Source organism: Paramisgurnus dabryanus, chromosome 6 (genome assembly GCF_030506205.2).
Source record: "Paramisgurnus dabryanus chromosome 6, PD_genome_1.1, whole genome shotgun sequence".
NCBI classification, from domain to species: domain Eukaryota; kingdom Metazoa; phylum Chordata; class Actinopteri; order Cypriniformes; family Cobitidae; genus Paramisgurnus; species Paramisgurnus dabryanus.
The window spans coordinates 40,572,337-40,594,844 of record NC_133342.1 but is presented as its reverse complement, the minus strand read 5'-3'; the positions used below and the strand labels follow the sequence as shown (position 1 = coordinate 40,594,844).

At 36.4% G+C, this 22,508-nt stretch overlaps 1 protein-coding gene across 10 annotated transcripts in view; it reads right to left on the bottom strand.

The window, feature by feature from the left end:
• svilb (supervillin b) overlaps positions 1-22,508 on the bottom strand; it is a 79,784-nt gene that overhangs the window by 47,257 nt on the left and 10,019 nt on the right. For 4 of the 10 annotated variants that reach the window (XR_010541913.2, XR_010541912.2, XM_065276799.1 and 1 more), the window contains exons 1-6: positions 9,990-10,195; positions 6,329-6,392; positions 1,509-1,588; positions 1,336-1,405; positions 1,082-1,245; positions 70-799 (exon numbers count right to left, since the gene is read on the bottom strand). Coding sequence is in view for 8 of the 10 variants with exons in the window: in XM_065276799.1 (XP_065132871.1) it covers positions 70-799; positions 1,082-1,245; positions 1,336-1,405; positions 1,509-1,588; positions 6,329-6,392; positions 9,990-10,047 (1,166 nt within the window). In the remaining 2 variants the exon portion in view is untranslated. Of the gene's footprint in view, positions 1-69; positions 800-1,081; positions 1,246-1,335; positions 1,406-1,508; positions 1,589-6,328; positions 6,393-9,989; positions 10,196-22,508 lie in introns of those variants that run through there. The other 6 variants (XM_065276798.1, XM_065276805.1, XM_065276804.2 and 3 more) reach the window with 4 other exon arrangements.

Here is a 22,508-nt window from a genome sequence, read left to right as displayed (position 1 = left end):
TGCATATTTTTAAAAACAGGATTAAAAAATAAAAGAACACCCCAAACTCTGCATGAATACGGTACATACCCCTGTCTGTTGAGGATGTTTTGAGCTTGTTGCTCAATAAACAGGTCTCCTGGAGAAATACCACCATGCCGCCCCAAAGGTAAAGAGGCTCGGCGTGCTGTCCTTGGAGAACTTGGCACTGTGACATGACCAGAACCTCTCGTTGATTGGCCGGGTGTCGTTTCCATAGGAACCGACGCATCCTGTGAACGGAGTTTGGGACTTCGGTCAGGTGTTCGTCTATAATTTTCCAAGTTCATTGCCCGCTCTCTCTCTCGCTCTGTATCAATGCCTGATGGAGGAACTGGAGGAGGAGCCGGATCAGGGGGGGAGTCAGAGGACATAAAGACACGCCCCATCCCTGAACTGCTGTACTTAGCTTTGCTGCCGTTTCGTTCCTGCCCTTCATCTTGCTGTTGCAAAGCCCCACCCCTTGTCCTGCTCTCACCACGCCCCCTGTCCGGGGGACAAGCTTTGTCCGACAGGTCAGAGACTCTGCGTGCACGTGTGTAGCGTGGCGCGTAATCCACATCCACTTCCTGATCGAGCAGGATTCCGTAACGCTCTGACAATTGGCGTCGACGTTCGGCTTTGTAACGTGCAATGCGTTCGGCTTTTGAGCTGAGGCTGGATATATCGGAATCTGCTGGGACGACTGGATCCACATGAGTGGGTTGCTGTGGATCTGGGCGTGTTTGAGTTCGGAATTGCCGATCTGGAGCTTCAATCTCATCACGACTGTAGCGTCGCACTGTGGAATAACAAACAAAGAGAAATTTTTTTATAATTTTAAATATAAATATTTGTTGCTCAATTAAATTTTTTAAGATTTCAGAGACATTACAGACAGACATTTTGTTTGAAAAATGTTATCTAGAGATATTTGTATTTAATTATTCTGGACAATTCACACTTATTAACAAAAAGAGAGCCAATTGTGAATATTTAAATGGCTGATGATAATTTGGTTTTCCTTGCATTTTAAGACAACAGGACATGTTTGATCACACAATAAACAGTGGCGTATTCTTACCCACAATTCCTGCATCACTTGGATCTGAAGCTCGCGTGTAGCGTGGCGTGTCCTCCTCTAGCAGCCGATTGGTTACCAGGCCGGCTGTGTGCTGCATGCTTGTAGCAAGAGCGCTGGGAACGTCGGTCTCAATTCCCTCCAGCCTCCGTGCTATCCTCTCTTTCCTACGGGATCCAACATCAGCATATGCACTCATGCATGTTCAAAGCAGCCAATCATTTTTATATACTGTACACAGAAAACCGCTGATGTACCTGTTCATTTCTGGATCACTTTTTGGATCCCTTCTGATTGTGGTTTCAAATTGCTTCCTTAGCTCCGAAACTAAAAAATTAAAATATTTCAATTAATAAAGCTGAAGTTGGTGTCATTTCACCATTCCTTTCTTTGTGCGGTAGAAATGGTGTATTATGGAGTGTTATCTCACCTTTGGGAAGCACTGCAAGGATGTTAGCATCTATATCGGTAGGGCTTTTAACCAGCGAAGTCCTGTCATCAACGCCAAAACTGTAAGTGTGTGATATGAAAAACAATACTGACATATAAGATTAAAGGAATAGTCTACCCTTTTGCCATATTAAACTATGTTATTACCTCAACCTAGACGAATTAATACATATCTATCTTTTTTCAATGCGTGCACTGTACAGCGCGTTGTAAATGTGTTAGCATTTAGCCTAGCCCCCTTCATTCCTATGGTACCAAAAAAAAGTTTAATTTTGTGGCACCATACTTACTGGTATAACTCCTCATGTAACAGTCTTTAAATAAGGAAAACACGGAAGTGTTTGGTGGCTTCCCTGTTTGGTACCATAGGAATGAATGGGGCTAGGCTAAACGCTAACACATTCACGACGCGCTGTACAGTGCATGCATTGAAAAAAGAAAGATGTGTATTAATTCGTCTAAGTTGAGGTAATAACATAGTTTAATATGGCAAAAGGGTAGACTATTCCTTTAAGTTTGGGTGAAAATGACAAATACTGCATTACAGGTATATTCTCATTGTGGACAAAACTGATATTAGACCCAGACATTTACAGGATGAAATGATCAAGATTGTCCTGCAACACAACATATTACAGTTTTTCTAATATAATATACTTTCAAAATAATACACTTAAAGCCCGACCTCAGCCCTCAAAATCTGACACCATCCAGATTCAGAAAAATAAAAGGTTTATCTCGAGGACATGTAAGTGCTGCAAACGGTCAGGCCGTGAGACATTTTTAGATGAATTAGTTTGGGGTGTAGAGGATCCTGAACCGTCTGGTCAATCTGACCACAGGAATAGATTAGCTGCTGAGGTATTTATACATCTAGAGTTCCCCTTCACCATGGTACCAGGCCTACCAGACCACACAGCAGACTCCAATTACTTCTGTTTACAGGAGACCCAGCGTTATATACGCAGCAATGCACAACGCTATCATGCAAGCATTGCCGCAGTATCAGAGCTTCAACAGATCGTGTGTGAACAATTTTAATAAATGCAGGTTATCAGAATAGTTTAGCTGAAAATGAAAATTCTCTCATAATTTACTCTCCCTCAAGCCATCCCAGATATTTGGCTTCATTTTTTTAGTTGAACACAAACAAATAATTTAATATTAAATGGGACATATCATAAAAATCGGACTTTTTTCATGTTCAAGTGCTATAATTGGGTCCCAAGTGCTTCTATCAACGTAGAAAATGTGTAAAAGATCAACCCAGTAACTTAGTTTTGGTAAACCATTCTCTGCAAGCATATGAAAAAAATAGCTAATTGAAATTTGGCTCACTGTGTGATGTCAGAAGGGGATAATACCGCCCCTTAATCTGCACTATCCAACCACAACACTGCCATTTAGTGCAGAGATCAGCTCATTTGCATTTTAAAGGACACACCCAAAACGGCACATTTTGCTCACACCTACAAAAAGGCAATTTTAGCTTGCTATAAATTATCTATATGATATTTAAGATCAAATTTAACATACGTACTCTGGGGACACCAAAGATTTATGTGACATCTTAAAAAAGTCTTGTAAAATGTCCCCTTTAAAATGTAACCGTGGTATTTGATATGGGAGGCAACATGGCAACCCCCTTAAATGCACATATGTCACACTGTCGGTACAAATCAGGTTAAAGTCTCATAATCTAATGATAAAATTTTTAATTTCAAAGATATCAAGGTTATTTTTCACACAATGTTCTTTACATTAAGTAGGATGATTTTTGTGAAGGTTTAGCTGGGTTTTACAGACGGGGTCACATATGTTCATCATTGACTCCAAATGTCTTCTGATACATTTGTGAGAAAGTGGTTAGTGAAAATATGGCAGCATGTCAATAAGCAGGGGTGCACATAACTGGTGCGTGATTAAAATCAAAAATGGGCACCAGACACTGCTCTAAAATGCGCTTTTGAATCCCAACGTCGCTGGAATTTTATTACATAGTTATACAATTTACTGCAGCATAAGGGATTTCTCTGCCTCATTGGTTAGATAATTATTACAAATGTTTTAAAGTTAATGCGTGATGTAAGCAGAGATGCACCAAAAAGACGTGAAACAGATCTCAATACTTTACTTATGTTTATGCGCACATCAAAAGCACACGCACCCTTTAAAGCGCGAGCCCTAGACTCTAAAAACAAAGGTGCTATATAGCACCAAAAGTGGTTCTTTGCTCGTAATCATAGAAGAACCGTTTTTAGTGCCATATAGCACCAGTGAAGCACCAGTGAAGCACCTGTGTAGAACCATATAGGGGCCATATAGCACCACATACTGTATGGTTCTACATAGCACTATATAGTTCTACACAGGTGCTTCACTGGTGCTTCACCAGTGCTATATGGCACTAAAAACGGTTCTTCTAGGATTGCGAGCAAAGAACCATTTTTGGTGCTATATAGCACCGTTTGTTTTTAGAGTGTGTTCGCATCCCAAGGCTTCAGACATCACACCAGTAAAAGCAAATAGTAAAGACAAGCGCGTAAATGCCAACTGAGTTCATGTTTTCTTGCACTTGAGCGGCCATTTGACACAAAAATCTGTGATTAGTACACAGTCTTTACCACATTAAATGAATATAAGCAGTTGAGAAATAAAATGCATGTGTAACAATATATCATTTACTTGACCATTTACTTGAGTTAGGCTATTAGTAATTTATGAAGGTTACATGGGTTAAAAACACCAACCAAGCATATTTTATTTTATGCACATCAGCGTCTATGCTTAAACCAAAGACATGTTGATGAGAGTATTCAGGAGATTAGTGATGATGACAGCATGTAGGATGTCTGTGCTATGAATAGTGTGAGCACCAAACATCTCCATGTGTAGCTTTAAGAACCAGAACAAAAAAGTTCATGTGCACCCATCAATAACATTGAATATCATTGGTGCTTACGTATATTGGGACAACTGTCATGACTAGATTTCCAAAAACCAATGAGATTTCACTTAATTGACATGTGTCATATTTGAACTTACTGTAACTAACACATGGATACATGATGTATCAATCATTAAATAAACTAAATATTAAGCATTTTCTCTCACAAACATATAATCTTATTTTAAAAGACAAATATTAAAGGAGTCATTTGGATTACTTTAATAATGGATGCTTTTGAAAGTTTTAACATGGTGGCCTCCCATGTAAGAATATAACATGACAGCAGTTTGTTATAAAATTATTTGTTTGTGTTCAACTGAAGAAAGGGAATAAATGATGAAAGATTTTTCATTCTCCGGTAAACTATTCCCTTCAAGGGAAGCCAATGTAGAAGAGAAAAATAAATAAAAAACTATTTTTTTTAAACTCCCATTTACACTTTGGGTGTGTGTTGTCAGTTTGTGATTTGTAGTATTTCTGGTGTTCCCTAACCGGTTAAATGCTCTAATGAGTGGACTCAACAAAAGATAAAAACCCAGCGACTCACCCACGTACCCTCTGGTTCTGTAGTGATAACAGCACAGCACATTTACACTATTGTAATGCTCCTTTCTATGATCTCAGCCCAATGTCTTTATTTTAATTGGTCAGGACACTGCACAATACACTGACTCATCATCATCACAATGCCTTTCATTTAACCTAAAGTTAACCCTAAAATTTATCGAAACCATCACGGCCATGTGCAACATTTTTTTCCAAACAGTTTCTCTTATTTATGCTTTTCAGAAGAATAGATAGTCATCAGCTCATGCAAAACCAGAAGCTTGTTTCAAACTATGGTTGGGTCAAATATGGCCAATTTCTAAGTTCATTTAACCCAATGGTTGGGTTTGTTTAGATTAACCCATGTAAGGGACTGATGCAACCGAGCACTTTTTTTAAGCGATGTAAGATCTTATAACTAAAGCTTGTGCAAAACCACCAAACTTTTTTGAAGATAATTTTGCACAAAGTGAAATTCAATAGCTGTGATTAAATTAAATATTTGCGCAAAACTTTGTCGACCAAAAACTATTGCGAAATGATGACGTTTTCATGCAACCAATGTGATGCAATGAAAATGTAATTTTGTTATTTTAAAAAAAAAAAAAAAAAAAAAAACACATGGCTACAGGTGTATTCGACCACACACGGTACCGCACAGACCGACATGCGGATGACATCAAAACACAGCGAGATCGACTCTAAAGCATACGGAGCAGTCGACTTCCCAATATCATGCACTTGGCGGTTCTTTTGACCCCCACATGAAGTCAACCACACCTCTTCTGTCTTATCCTATAACCAAACATACCGCACCATATTTAAAGAATGATCATGGGACTTTTATGCTCTTTAGGTGACCTGTAAATATGAGAAAAAAAATTGAACTTTTGAGATATATTGCGTTATTGAATTGCCTTAAAAACCACCTAACCCGAGCATAAAAACTTTTTCGCCATATATGAAAGTTTATGCAAAATTGCTTTGTTTTCATTGGGCGCATTTTCAACTCGCGATTTCTATTTGCGCAATTTGAAGGGTAATGGAAAGTCGGCATATAATAGCTTTAAATGCTGTCTACTGTAGGTAGGGATCTGGGCTTAAAGCAGGGCTAATGATTTAAATCTCTATCTATTTAGAGTTAAGTGGTAAAGAGGATAAAGAGATTTCATTCAGATACAGATTTATAGAGGTTGAATAAAGTAAAGAAAGGTTTGGGTCAGAAAGTATACTGTATCAGAAAGTATACTGAACAAAGTAATAGTATGTAAAATGGTAACACAACACATACAGTAAATTCTAACCTTATTGCTTGTTTTTTCAGTAGTGCTGGGCTGCAAAACTTCGCAGATGTTTCACCAACAAAGTCTGCAATAAGAAACAAGACAACAGCTTAACAGCGCACATTTTTTCTGTAAAATAAATGTAGAAATATTTATTTCTGGTTGCATTTGTAACAGGTAAATAATAAAAAAAATGATTATTGAACTCTTTCAATGCCAGTGTTTTTAAAAGAAAAGTTACCAGCCAGCACCAGCATTTTTTATGATTTTCCAAGGGCTTAATGCCTTTCAGAATATGTAAATATACAATTTTCAAACAGAAAACCTTTTTATCACCTCCCAAATATGAGTAGGCGTCTTCAAAAATACAACATTTATTGAGCAAAAGCTGAATTACAGTGGCAGGAAAAAGTTTGTGAAGCTTTTGGAATTTCATGGTTTTCTGAATAAATTTGTCATAGATGAAGATCAGATCACATTTTAAGTCAAGGGTATTGACTAACATAATGTGTCCAAAAATAATAACACAAAAAATTCAGATCTTTCATGTCTTTATTGAACACACTCTTTCAACATTCAAAATGGCAGTGGAAAAAGTAGGTGAACCCTCTGACAAAAAGACGGATTTTGTTTTTCTGAAGCCATTCTGTTGTGGACTTGCTCTGGTGTTTTGGGTGGTTGTCCTGTTATATCACCTCATTCTACACAGTTTCAGCTGACGTACAGACATTCTCACATTATCCTGAAGAATGGTCATTAAATCAAGGGCTCACATACTTTTTTTCACAAGCACTAAAAGGTTTTTTGGTTGTTCTCAATGAAGACATGAAAGATCAGAATTAATCATTTTCAGACACATTGTGTTTGTCAATACCCTTGACTTAGATAAAAATTCGCTGTAATTGCATTTTTGTAAAGGACTTTTGTTAGAGATAAGTTTCAGAATGATGATCAAAACATACACAGTTTTTACTGTTTTTGGATCAGTGGATGCTTTAGTGGTTTTTACAAGTTGGATAAGAGCATCACCTATAATAGCGGACATATGGATTGCCAAAAAACTCGTCATTGCCAGGGAAGCTTTCTCTCTTAATTGACGAGATAACTCGTCAATGGTGGGGAAAGAGTTAAGCGTAACATTTTATACATATAAAATGCAAATCAAGCAATTCAGACACTTTTTGTTTTTGACTTAAAGTCAGCAGTTTTTTTCCCAAAAACAAAGGGCATTTCTTTCAAACTGTCATTTTAGCTCTGGTAAACAATCTAAATTTCTTGACATTTAAATAATTTGAACACTAAATAATATTATAACCACTGTGTGGTATGACTAGGGGGGCTCGGTTTGCTTTTCCACTGCAGTTTAGTGCCTCTTCAAAGTGGGTGGGATTGTAGTCTCATCATCATAAATGCGACAAACGAATGCACAACACATGGAGCAACGAATCGTATCAATGGAATGGTGTTCTTAACTGGTACAACTAAGCACAGACATTACTTGGTTTGCTCGATGGCGAACGAGGGTAAGCTAATCTTGCATTAAGCAATGACACTCGTCATATTTTATACTGGTATGGCTTGCTTGGAACCTCAACCAAGGTGGTACTTTTGTACACAGGTACTGTACACAGTGGACCCCCCAAAAGTTAGCCGTACCAAGCTGAAAAAGTGCCAAATAAACTTAGACCCCCAAATAGTGCAGGAGAAGTATAGTGAAGGTTTACTTAAAAAGTGAGAGGTGTATGCGCATGTGTGTATGTTAATGAACTTAAGCAAAGTCTAACGGAAGAGCTTCCAATACAAGGCTGCCAGAGAATCACTTTAAGATGCCGACAGCCACAAATTAATGGAGAGGAGATGCGGAAAAAGAACGAAGGATTTTCTAAAAATACTGGATGGAGAGATCAAGGCAAAAAATAGATCCTGCTCAAAGATCCACCCTCCCTCTTAAACACATTCACTGTAGTTTGCAGAAGAGAAAGCCAGTAAACTACTTAACTATATGAACAAGGTTTGCGTTACAGATTAAATGATATAAGCACACGGACACCTGGAGCGTCTATATATTCAGTTTTATAAACTGACTGACAACTGCATACACTATGAAGACTCAACATTAAATCCATTCCCAACGGATAGAAAATTGTACCAGCTGTAATTGAAAAAATAAACTTTAGGGGGGCTACACTAGGAATTATGCAAAATCCACTTATTCAAGGTGTTTGGCCATAAATGTGTGAACATTAAAACCCTACAATTAAAAAAAATCCACCCTCTCCGTTTTTAATCCCTATTAGATCAAATCAGTCTCATTACACATGCTGTTTTGATTCTCTTGTTAATGTGATGTCACACTGATGAAGCCCCACCCACAGCCACTGACTGACTGGTTTATTTTACCCATAAGCTTTTCTAAATATGTTTGTTAGCCCTAATGCTGCTAAAGATAATATTGTCTCAGACTGTATTCACAGGACTCAGATCTATTTTATCTATCTATTTAACCAAAAGCGCTCACTGTCTGTTGGTAAATAATTGAGGAGCTGTAGCTCATTTGCATTTAAAGGTACAGACATGAAAACAGCGCTTTTGCTCCCACCCAAATAGGGGAACTTTTGACATGGTATTATAAATCTGTGGGGTATTATTTGGGCATAATCTGTACCCTTTAACCACACACACACACATCAGACAGTAATTGGATTTTCCTGCTCCATTTCATCAAATCCTGATTTTAAGTGTAAAGTTTTAATGGCCGATCTTGAGATTCATGTCTAGAAATGTGTCTGATATACTGACCAAATAAGAAAACTTGTCAAATAGGTTTTATACAGTATATAAACTGCTTTCACAGCCTTGATGATATTCATGCTTAAATATTTGTGTAATGGCTCCAAAAGCTACTGACAATGAATCATACAAAAATGTAAAACATTTCAGTAAAGTAAACATTGCTAAAATAAGCATTTATTTACGATAAACTTGTTTAATATCTTTTATCAAGGTGATTTTATTGTAATTGTAATATTGACACATGACCCCCTCATGCATAATCTAATAATGAGATAAGAAGCATTATTGTTTAATTTCAATCATTGATAGTTATATTTTCACATGATCTTTACATGTAGTTGTAATAAATCAAACAAAAAAAATGACTTTAGCTGGGTTTTCACAGGCAGGGTCACATATCTGCTCTATTGATAATATTAACAGCTATTGAAAAGCATACCATCAATGTATCTCATCTATAGTTAGAATGACAATTCAACAAAATTGACAAAATACAATTTATGTTTTACAGTATGAACACACAAGATGTTTTCTAAAGTTCACTTATCAGCCGTTTATAATTGGACAATGTTACAATGACCATAAACATCAGCCTAGCCAATAAACAGATGAATCAATGAATCAATAATCTTCTAACTGTACACCAAAGAAATTCAAAGCAGGTATATGGTTATATAAATATTTAACAGTTTAAAACAAAATTTCATCAGAATCACACAATACTGTTCCTGCCTCAACTCAAACAACTATCTAGTCTCTATCAGATCAATCATACAATTTCTCTAGATAACATTTTACACTTGCGCACCACTACAGACTTGAGAACTTCCCCCAATCAATCAAGCTCACTGCCTGGTAACAGTAACCGGGCGCAAAGTTTCACCCTTACCTTGACTGCACTGTGTGACATGGTTGAGGTAGTTAGTAATCCACGGGTTACTGAACATGATGGAATGAAAAAGAAGGACAAACAGGAAAAAGAGAGAAGGATGGAGAGACCTTCGAAATAAAGTTTGAGAAAAAGCGAGCGAGAGAGAGAGAGAGAAAAAGCGAGCGAGAGAGAGAGAAAGAGAGAGACAGGCACGAACAGACTCAACGTGACGGAAATGCACAGAAGCAAAACTGGAGGGCTAAAGCAAACACGAAAGAAAGAAGGGTGGTGGGAGAATGAGAGAGCAAGTGGGAGAGAGAGGGTGAATCAAGGAAGAGAGCGAGAGAGCAGGAGAATACAAGGAGAGAGAGAAGAAGAGAGGGAGAGCGAGAGAGGTGTTAAAACAGTTCACAGGCTGTAATCTGATTACATGCAGAAATTAGCCTGGATGATAAAATTGGATTCCTGGATTTATGACACGCACACGCGCGCACAAACACACACACACAAGCGTGCGAGCGGGCAAAGCAAGAGTCAAAAATACACAATGATGCAAAGATGGACTTTTTATATCTTTCAACCAGGTTATGAATGTTAATCTGTACAAATGACCTGTGTTTGTTTCTCACTATGCACATAATAGTGTTTGAAGAGGACAGCTGTATTATATGTCAAAACATTTATAGTGTGTTTATAGGCAGCGTGTTTTAAGGAGATCACGTACAGATGCTAAATAAAGGGGTTAATACCTCTCCTGTCTTTAATTTATGACCCTGTTCTGTATGCATCCAGAAGAAAGACTGTCATCTACAAATAAATAACTATAATGGACACATAGCTAGAAAAAAAACACGTCTCAGTTCAAAGACAGTTTTCCCCATAATACTGCGATGTAACCAGGGGTATCATGCACCAAATTTTTAAAGGGGCACAGTATGCACACATCATACTGTTATCATAATAATTAACGTTCATTAATAGAATACATTAAAACCTTTTTATACGCCATATTCTCATAGACTACACAGATAAAAACTTTAAAAAGGTGGGGTTAATTCATTTGCTATTTTACACTTTTACACAGACAACTCATTTAAATATCGATGCGCTCATCGGTCATGCCTGTGATTGGCTGTAATGATGATCAACACTGCAAAAACGGGGAATAAAAGAAACCTTTGCTGCAAGTAGATCTTAAAGAGACAATAAGTAGGATTTACCCCCATCTAGTGGTGAAATTGTATTTTGCATTCAAATGAACAGTGCTTTCTAGCGCCTCGCCTTTCCAAATGCGTGTTGCAACTACTGTAGCCGTTATGTAATCACTGATCTCCTTGTCCGTTTCACGTGTTCTGAATGAAAACGCGTTGTGGAAACGCATTGGTAGTAGGGCTGTCACAATTATGAAATTTGGCTGGCGATTAAAGGTCTAATAAATTGTGACGATTAATTGCCTGTTTAGGACTTTGGCGATTATGATGATTAATTGTCTGTTTTATTGCTTTGACATTTAATTCTCATCAATTTTGTTTGTTCATGAAATAATTTTCACACATATTTTGCAAGGTTTATCTGACAGTAAATATTAATACACATAACACATATTGAAAAGTAATTATTTAATGAATATATTTATAAAAAATGGAAAATTCTTAATAGGAAAAAATAAATACTGAAAATAAAAATGCAATCAAAATAAACTGACTATACCAGAGGTCATTTTAGTACTGGACCACATGTTTGTACTGGGTACAAAAAATTAATTCCTTACAGATCCTTAAAGGAACAGTATGTAGGATTGTGGCCAAAACTGGTATTGCAATCACAAACTTGTGGCTAAAACTTAAATGTCAATATCCTGGCCAGACCACAGTTGTCAGTGATGTAAGTATTTGAAATGAAAATTAATGTCTAGTGACATTTCAGGCACATTTTATGATTAATTGATATAAATTTCTTACATACTGTTCCTTTAAGAATATCATCCTTTACTTTCCTAAATTTAAAATAGCTGTTTTGGAAATGTATGTTTACCTAGCAGTTCAAACTGCTTATCAAAGTTTTGCAGCATTTATTTGAATCCTGTTTTTTCCATTGTATTTAATGGCTTTGCAGTAGGGCTGGGCGATATGACTCAAAAAATTATCGAGAAAATGTTTTCCATATCAGTCGATATCGATAATTATCATGATAAATAACAAATCTTTACTCCTGTCAAATTTAAAGGCAGATTTTTGCTCCTGAATGAAAATTGTAAAAACCAGACAGTTAATAATGGTTTTAAACTACTTTTTATTCAGAACATGACAAATACAAAAACTAAAATCTTGTTTTAATGCATCTCTATTAAATGTAAATCTATTTGTTATGAAATCAACACATTTCTGACACAAAAGCAGCAGACTACTGTCCCTTTAAGACCCAAGACAGACTGCTTTAAGTTTCAATATACTGAGTAACAGCTGTTTATGTTCACTTAAACAAGAAAGAAAACTTAGTTCAGTGATCACGCGTGTTAAACATATACGAGCTATACACGCTGATAAATGGATGTCAAGGGTGTCACTTTGCTGTGGGAGCGCACATACCCAAACACTATATTCACTGCAGTGGTGGATCTGCTGCTTTTCCTCAGGTTTCCTGAATTTGTGAATGTCCTGTAAATATACTTTTAAAGCTGGGCAGACGTGTGCGTGCGCAAGGCGGACGCTGAATGAAAGTAAAGTATACTGCACGCACCTGTGTCTGCTGTGTTTGACGAACCCTGTTTGCGCGTCCAACATTACACACAAGAAAATGTTTCCGCGCATTTGGATTCCGTGATTCCGTCCGCGTTATCCGCATCGCGAAAATCATAGGTCTCTACTAATAAATAAATAACTTGCCTCATCTTCCACTCCTTCAAGTCTGACTGTCACTGTGATTGTAAACCAAGAGCGCGTGCCGCATCCGGAAGTGCTCGCGCAACATTACGCACAGTGCTTAAACATTATCGATCACTTATCGAACTGTCCTTATCGTTTTATCGAAAAAGTTTATATCGGTAAAATTATCGTTATCGAATTATCGCCCAGCCCTACTTTGCAGTGTATCGCGTTACATTGTCAGTTAAGGAGCGCCATCTGATACTGTCTCGTTTATACAGGCACTGCAGCTCCCCCTTGTGTTTTTTAGAGCGATGTGCAATCATCGCGGTGATCTGAAATCATCGCGATGAGGTCAAATAATTGCGATGGGACGATTATTTTAGCATTGTGGAAGCCTTAATTGGTAGTCTAGTGCTTTTTTCCCTCTCTGCTATTATAGTTTATCAATACGGCGAAACAACATGGAAGCCTCCTTGGCCTTAACCATTCCATGTAAGTAAAGAGAAGAAATTCTAAGCTTACAAAGAAAGTCAGATCACTGGCAGAGGTCATTTGACACCAATGAGGACATATTTATGAATAAAGACATTGATTTTGATTAATAAAACACTTAAAATCGTACTTACTGTCCCTTTAAGTGTCTGGAGGTGAAAATATATATTTTTATAGCGGTATACATTTATTTGTAAACAAAAAAAAATGAAAAAGTATTATTTTTAATACATAAAATTACAAAAAAAACTAAAGGTTTGTGTTGGTTTGCTGCATAATCTTGTCACAAATGAAAAATTACATTATTATTATATAAATTACAAAATTACTGCATTATTATTACTGCTAAAAGGTTTTGAAATATGAAAACTACATTCTTAGACCTTTCCAACAATATATAGTTTGTCGTGTTAGATTAACGTATACATGAAAAATATTGAAGTAAACTTAGGTGTCTTGTTCACACAGGACAGCGCCAGTTAACGGGTTAAAGTGTCTTCTTTAAAACAAGACCATAATAAGGCTTCTAGACCAAAATAAAAAAAAATGAAAAAAGGGCTGCGCCAGTTAAAGGGGGGTTAATGTTTTGCTGTAATTTTTCATTTCACATTTCAAATTTAATTGCATTGAAATCATGCAACTTAAAAAATAGCCTATAAAACATTCATATAAAATAAGTAGAGGAACCGATCATATTCCACTCTAGGGGTGAATCTAGATTTAAAACATTAAGAAATCGACATTGAACCATCATCTTTGTACACAACAACTGAACATTGTGGCAGCTGCAGCGTTTTGAAAGTGTTGCGAGCATTTGTAATGGTGTATTTAATGTTATTATATAACAAATTCATTGTGTTCACAATTAATAAAACAGCGAAAATATCAGAATGAAGAACTGCTCATATTTTGCCTATAAAACTAGATAAAAAGGTTGCATGCAAAATCCACTTGGCTGAAAAATCTGATGGGGGAACATCCCCACCTCTGGATGAAATCTAAAAAAAAAACACTGTAGAAAGATTGTATTTGTAGCACCAGTAATCATCGCAATTAGTGATGCACCGAAATGAAAATTCTTGGCCGAAACCGAAAACCGAAAATGAGGAAACCAAGGCCGAAAAACCGAAACCGAAATAAATTATTATGCCAATTATTAGTACAAATGCATTTATGGCTATCACTGTTTACTAACTTTACTAGGGGTGTGTGACAGATCACAGAACTCACGGTTCAGATCACATTACAGTTTTTGAGGCACGGATCTGATTATTTTTCAGATCAGCAAAAAGGGGGTGGGGAAAATCTTTAAACAAATAAAGAAATTACAAACATTTATAAAAAAGAACAAAGCTGCACATTAATAAGGGCTAACATTAGCATTAGGTACAGAAATCGAATTAAATGAGTCATAACACTGCCTTTAATGTATAAATTAAATATATTATTATTATTTTTAGAGCTATTTGTCTCTTTGTTAGACTTAAGTAATTGAGGTGTCTCTTTAAATAAGCAGAGACTGGTTTATGACTGTAATCTATACATACACTTAAGACACAAACAAATGTTTTTATAAGAAAAAGAATACTTTGGAGATAATTTTGTTTATATGTGTCCTGTCAATAACAAAGATTTTACGTTCGCTTGTTTGCGTCTCACTCGTGTGTGCACTATTGAGGGCACTTAAACGCGCGCGCACACAGAGAACGAAGGCGAATCCCAAACAGCGCAGCATAAAAACGTTACGTTGTTTTTCATTGCTTTTTTCGGCACATGTATGTTAATGGACTATACAGTATGAGACACATTTGCGAGATTTTCTCTAATGTTCACACATCAAGAGTTCTGATCTTTCAAGGGCTTACTCATTGTGATGATCACGTCTGGACCGGACACAACCGCATGTGCCTCTGTGCGTACTTTAGCGCCTTTTTGCGGTTAAATACATCCACGCCGCATACATGTTGCTTCAGACAAGCACGTGCAGGTCGCGGTTTCTGTTTGCGTCATCACAACATTTCGGCCGTATTGTTTCGGTGATAAAAGTATTTCGAAAACTGAAAATAAAAAAAATGAAAAAATAAAAGCCGAAAATGCTCTTTTGGGCTATTTTCGGCCGAAAATTTTCGGTGGCCGAATATTCGGTGCATCCCTAATCGCAATGACAGCAAAATGTCATAGGTTCGAAAGTGAACACACATACTGATAAAAAATATACCTTTTAATGCACTGCATGTCGCTTTGCATAAAAGTATATGAAACAGCACCTCCACCAACAGTTTAGTACAACAGCATGAATAACTTTTAGGACCTTTGTCCCAACAGACTGAAATCTACCACTACAAATGACATCACCTTTAATACAGAACAACAACCTTTAACACAGTCCTGTTTATGTAAAATCATATCGAGTATCACAACATTTTGTGTCACAGTGTACACTAGAGGGCGCAATGAGAGCCAAGGCATCATGAAAGTGCACTAATGCACTTATGAGATGAGACGCTTCCAACATGAGGTTAATATGAAGATGAAAATGAGTAAAATATCAGCTTTAATGAAGTATTATATGAAGACACACAAAAAATTGCTGTCCTTTAGTCACTCAATTATTCAGAACTTTAATTCACTTCATTTACACGTGAGGAATAACTTATTGTGATTGGTCAACTTCTCAGCAGAGTTTTTTTTAGGGTTTATAAAACACTACAGAAGATTGTCCTTAGGTTCATAAACAAAATCCAAACTTTGAGTTACTGTGAAGGTTATAATACCGCCACAGAGCAATGAGAGATGCATGTTTACACGTGCCTGTCTTGCTGGACCACTGCTTCCCTTAATAAGGCAATGTGTGATGTGATTGGCTGAGACCGGCAAGGGGGAGTGGCTATCTTATGTTTATCCGGCTCTGCCGTGCATGTGCTTTTCCCTCTTGTCACACTCCCTCAATCCTTTCATCATACTCACGCTTTCAGTCGGTTTATAGGTTTCCCCTTTCTCACTTTCCTCATTGCACAACACAACCCAAAACTTTACAATGGACAAAGTACACACGTGCTTATTATATAAACAAACAAAAGATAAAGACACAGAGTATGACTGCTTTTGATAAATTAAAGTGATTTAAATAAGACTTGAGTACCTGATTTCTCTTAAGAGAAATGGAGAAATCGAGATGGACACAACAGAAATAACTAGACTCGATGTTTCCAGCAAGCCAAGGAGTTATGACTCTAGTCTATTCTGGTTACAAGCTGGTTAGATGCGCGTGTGCGTCCCAAGCAGGTTATATTAGGTCACACAAACATACAAGATTTCTGCTTTTTAAAGAGATTTATATAAAATGTTAAATTTACTTAAATTGGAGGAAGGTTAAAAAAATAAAGTGATGTAGTAATTCCAATATAATTCAGCAAGGTGATTAAACTTAATTTTAAGTTAATTTAACTTCAATTTATTTGAAGATCATGTGATCGAAACATTGCTAATAAATATATTATTATATGGTTTTGCTAGTGCGAGATTCTAGTTTTTGTCTTGGATTTTATCGGTCTTCTCTCCTACACACCTATCTATCACCTACAGGTGTGCGATGCTAATTTGTAAATAAGTTCATTTACTTGAAATTATAATATCCAACATCTACACTTCCAGAAAGGATTGGTACTCCTTACAACATGTACTGATAATTTTAAGTTCATTTCACTTAAATGTTTTAGTTTAATGAATTTTATAAGCTTTAAAGTAAAATGACCTTAAAGGATTTTAACGATTTTTTAAGTATATGTCCAAAACTCAAAATATTAGGTGATGTTTATGTCATTGTTTAAGTAAAGATAATATCTAACAGTGCAACAAAAAAAAGATATGCTGTACAGATATTCAATAATGATTTATCTGGATAATACTAATAATGCTGTATTTAAATTAATGTTAATAATAAAATAATCCCTAGGTTAAGACCCTGAACAAAGGAACAAATTAACAGAATACAACATAACGTAACCCAATAGAAATTAAAGTAAGAAATATGAGAACAAAAGGCAGGTTTTAAATCCATGATAAATTTTAGGCTGTACATCACACAGGAGGAACGATGAGTGACGTAAAAACCACGAAAAATCTTATTTACCCAAGTGAAAGCGGAGGAATGGCCCACATCAAAGATGTTTCTGCTGACTTCACATAAAAAAAGTTAAGGCTAAATACTTCAATTTAACCCTTCAATTATTTTAAATCTATTGGGTGTGCAGTAATGTAACAAAGTGTGACCTATAGACTAGAGATTTAAACAAGAATACCAAAATTACAAAGGGGAGTATAGAAAATCTAACAGCAGCACTCATAGTGCAACATATGATATCAGAGTTCACTATGTTTTGGTACTTGGACTGCGGTCTGCATGGGTGCGCGGGGAGGGGGGGGGGGGGTGTTAGATGTGGTAGATTAAACAACACGGTTTGTTACTGGACAGCAGTGAGTTTAAATGGACTGCAAATAAGAGTTGCTTAAGCTTTCAACTTTAACTTTTCTCCCAAGAAAAAGGTTTCAGAAGAGATCTCATTGTCTCACGCTGTACTTAGGTTTGCAGGCACCAAACATTTCAGAATGTGAATTTTTTTTTTAAACATTGATGACATTTTCTCCATCTAGCTTTGATTGTATTAACAAGATATTAACTTATGTTACAATGACAATGACTCTGTTTACATGCACCCGCATAATGCGATTAAAATGAGATTTTGGTAATCGCATCAAAATTTTGATACTTCGATCAAAATAATGTCATTAAGCTCATAATCGCAGCAAGTATAAACATGTGGCTTATACAGAGCTAAGCGCAATACACTGCCATGTAAACACTTTAATTGCATCTATATCGCATTAAATGAAGTGTGCGTGTGTTTGTCTCATGCACCTTAAGCGCGAATTTGTAGTACTCGGTCAACACGACTCGCTGTCATTCATTCAGAAACGAGACAGCAGCTTATTAAACGGTTACAGGCATTATCATAACATTTGTCTTCATCTCGGAATAACAAAATCTGTCCACTGGAATGTGTTTGACATTTAACGTAAATAAATTAAAACAGTGGACAGTTCATCATTTGTGCTGTGCATTGGGCTATGTGTGAAAAACAACCACAATTATTCGCAGATAATCAGAAAATAAAAACTGGATGTAAACAGGAGTGAAGAGGTTTGCTGAATGAAAATTCAATCATCATTCAAGTTGTTACAAAATATATGTTTAAATGTCTTTGTTATTCTGAATACAAATACATATATTTTGAAGAATGTTTGTAACCAAACAAATCTGGGGCACCAATGACTTCCATATAAGGAAAGATAAAACTATAGAACTGAATGGTGCCCCAGATCTGCTGTGTTACAAACATTCTTCAAATTAGATTTATTTATTTTTGGTATTAAAAAATTTTAAAATCGTTTTTGAAAACTGCATCTAAACAGTGATCTCATGCGCATGCATAATAAATGTTCAGACAATGTGTGGATATAATACAGTGTTTTTGGTCTGGGATGTTAATCCATGTAAATGAGGATCATTTTGAAAACGTTGTCATCTGTCTGCAATCTTTGTAAATGTACCCATAGGGTGACTGTAAGAATTTTTAATTTCTGGTTAAACTCATTTTTGTTACATTCATCCGACAAATAGTTGTAGAGAGCACGAAGGAGGGTTTAGTCGGAAAACATTCCCAACTTATTCTCCTGCTCTCTGCCTTTATTAGGAATCAAAGAGCTCAGTGCCTGAAAGTGGTTTGTTTAAATTTCTGCAGAACTGCGGACTACACAAGAGTCAGGTACGGTTAACACTTATACCTCTAACATTAAAGGTATGATTTACCAGATTAATTGATTATTTTAAGTCACGATTTGTTTCAGGGTCTCATGTGGGACATACACCTGACAATTGCGATTTTTGTCATAATCGTGCAGCCCTAGTGCACGGTATGCACATTTACTTGACACATGGGATGTTTTACAACAAAAATGTTTTTTTTTTTTTTAAAGCAGATGCCCTAGTTATCACCAGTTTTACACATGCTAGCATGCATTTATATTTTCTTCATGAAACAAATATCTTAGTAATACGACAAAAATCTCATGGATTAGGCAGCATGTAAGTGTATACTATGGAGCATGCAGTAAGCACAACAGTGAATCCATCAGTCTCTGAGCACTACAAGACCTCACATTCTCTGCTCTTACAAGGCTGTGAATAACTACAATCATCCGCAGGCCTGAACTCAGTCAAAAGTTGCACCTGGTTCAGTTTTGCTTTAGCTAAATGGGTAAGAAATGCAACCCTGTCTGTGAAAACCCAGCTAAAGTCAATTTTTTATGTGATGTACTGTTTTCTACATATACACATAATCATCCTCAATGTAAAGATCATTATGTGAAAATACAACATGATCTCATGAGAATATGCGTGTTGACAGGACTAATACTTTAATTATTTACGTATTAACATCTTTGCAGACGTACAAATTTGTACGTATTCCTATTTATAAATATTAAACTTGCGGGCATTGGGGTTTCATATTGATATTAATGACGTGTTTTTATTTGTATTGTCTGAATTATTTATTTAAGACAATTTACATATTAACCTAACGAAATGTTCACGACTTTCAGAGAATACCACAATATTAAACAAGACTACACTTTAAAACCTTAAAATGAATAACATTTATGTAATCATTTAACCATTTTGTAATATTTAGTGTTCCATGATGCACAAAAGGAGTTTTCTCCTATGCTGTATGCAACAATAATTACAACAAAAATTCACAAAAGATGATTATTTTATTAATTTGCTGTAGTCTGTAGACGTCAAATGTCACATTCGTTATGATTTTGAATTCAAATATTGCACCTCAAGAAGCTTTACGACACACTGCTTTACGGCAGTGATTTCAAACGCTCATTTGCTCTTGCGTACTACGTCACAGATTTGTGACATTGCCGCCTTTACAGAGAGAAGGCAGATTAACGTTATCATGGATTAATAACTTTAATATTTCTCTGTACTACATAAACTCCAGAGAGGACCGCAGCTGCAGCACATCAGCATTTAAACTACTTTTGGTACTGCTTTTGAAATTTCACAATAAATAATTGTGATTACACTTGTCTGCTTTTTATTGGTTTTAATAAACTGTTTTGGGTAGGTTTAGAGGTAGCGGCTTAAAATATCTTTCAATTACGTATCTTTTAAAATTATGTATTAAAAGGGTTTGGGTTTAGGGTATTATCAATAAAATGGTTAAAAGGAAATTATACAGCAATCTTTATGGTATGAAAGATTTGTAAATGTTTTACCTTTTGTAGCTGCGAAAATGTAATAATGCTACAATTAAATGTTGGAAATGTGTCTACATTGTACAATTCAGCATCTATTTGAACACAAAATATAACTTTAATATCTTCAAAGAGCACCTATTTCATTACTAAAAAAGACATTATTTTGTGTATTTGGTATAATACAATGTCTCATGTGGTTTATGGTTAAAAACACATTATTTCCACATACAGTACATTTTTGTAGCTCCAGAATTACCCTCTTCCTGAAACCCACGTCAGGGTTTCCCGCAGCACTTTTCAGTTCAGGCCTAAGCTGGGAAACCCTACCGTCTTAACTAGGTCGTTCAAAAAAAAATAATTCTGCAAAAAAGGTCGTCAAGTGCATCTCGGAGAATAGCGCGGACGATCTTCACACCCGGAGCGGGCACGCGCGCCACACGGCCAAAATGAGATAAAGACGTGGTCCGTCATGTCTGGAGGATAGCCAGTTGATAAAACGCGTGTCTGTGAGAACTGTAAGTGGACTTATGTTTTGGGTTTATTTAAGCCTGTTATTGTATAAGTCTATAGTTCTTGCAAATTTAAAGTAAGTTAGCTGGTGATTTTGTTGTTTGAGCAACCTGCTAGCTAGGTTACACATGCCTGTTGATTAGATATAATTGTTGAGCGCTCTTGCTCACTTTATTTATGTGCATTATTTACATGCTACAGTAGTTACACTGCTTTAAGATAATGTAATGTAATTAATAGTGGGAAATAATCAGCTTTTAAATTTTTTGCGCTATCTATCATCGTTCGCCAGACGTTCTACAACGTTTCACCGTCATCATGCAGCTATTCCTGTTAGAGGTAAAAACATTTAATTCATTAATAATCTAGTATGTGTTCATTTTCTGTCATAGTTTTTATTTTCATCATAGCGCGTACGCCCCGCCTCTTTGATTGCCACGCCCCGGCCGAGCCCAACCCTACCACCTTAACTAACATATTTTCTGCGGGAAACATATTTGATAAGCTCTGTGTCCCTAATTGGCCAGCTAATCTCTATGTTGTGATCGGTCTGAATACCTCTGATGTCAGCCGGGAATGTGACGCTCCTTACCATGTTTGAAAGATTCGGATGCTAACAGAACTTAACTTACAGGCTGTGAGTCCGAAGCGGGAGGAATTATGATAATGTCGGTCTTGTCTACATCACCAATCCCAGGAAGTAAACTGTTGTCTACAATCTGTGTGTTTGTTGTAGTCCAAGAAAAGAGATTTATGTTGGAGATGATAACTCACGTCATCTTTTACTTTGGGGTTTGTACCTTCTGCATATCGTTAACATGTACTAATACACACTTACACACCAAAGGAAATGAAAAATCGTGAATAGGACAATAGGTGCTCTTTAATATTGAGAACTTCCAAACAGATAGTGAAGCAGTGAACCACAAAGCAAAAAAAACATCATTATCTTTTATAGGTTCACGCATTTATGATTCTACACTGCACCCGTGCTCATAGGTCTTTATGTTACGGAGGTCAGCTAGTGAGTGAAAGCTGTGCATTAAGTAAACTCACAGCCCAAGAGGTGCTCTAGCGACAGACACTCGAGGTCACGGCCTTTAGCTTCCATGTTGGCCTTTAGCCCGACACCCAAGCAGGACCTATCACAGGTTTGAGTCCCGCTCAGGGCAGGTGCCAGCAGGATCGGTAACATTTAGCAAATTTAACAAAGATAAATGTGCTTCCACAAACTAGTTATTTAGTTAAGTTGTTCTACCAGTAATGGAAATGACTTCAGATGCATGTGTTAAATATAAAGACAACAAACACAGATCTATGGATGTCCACACAAGAT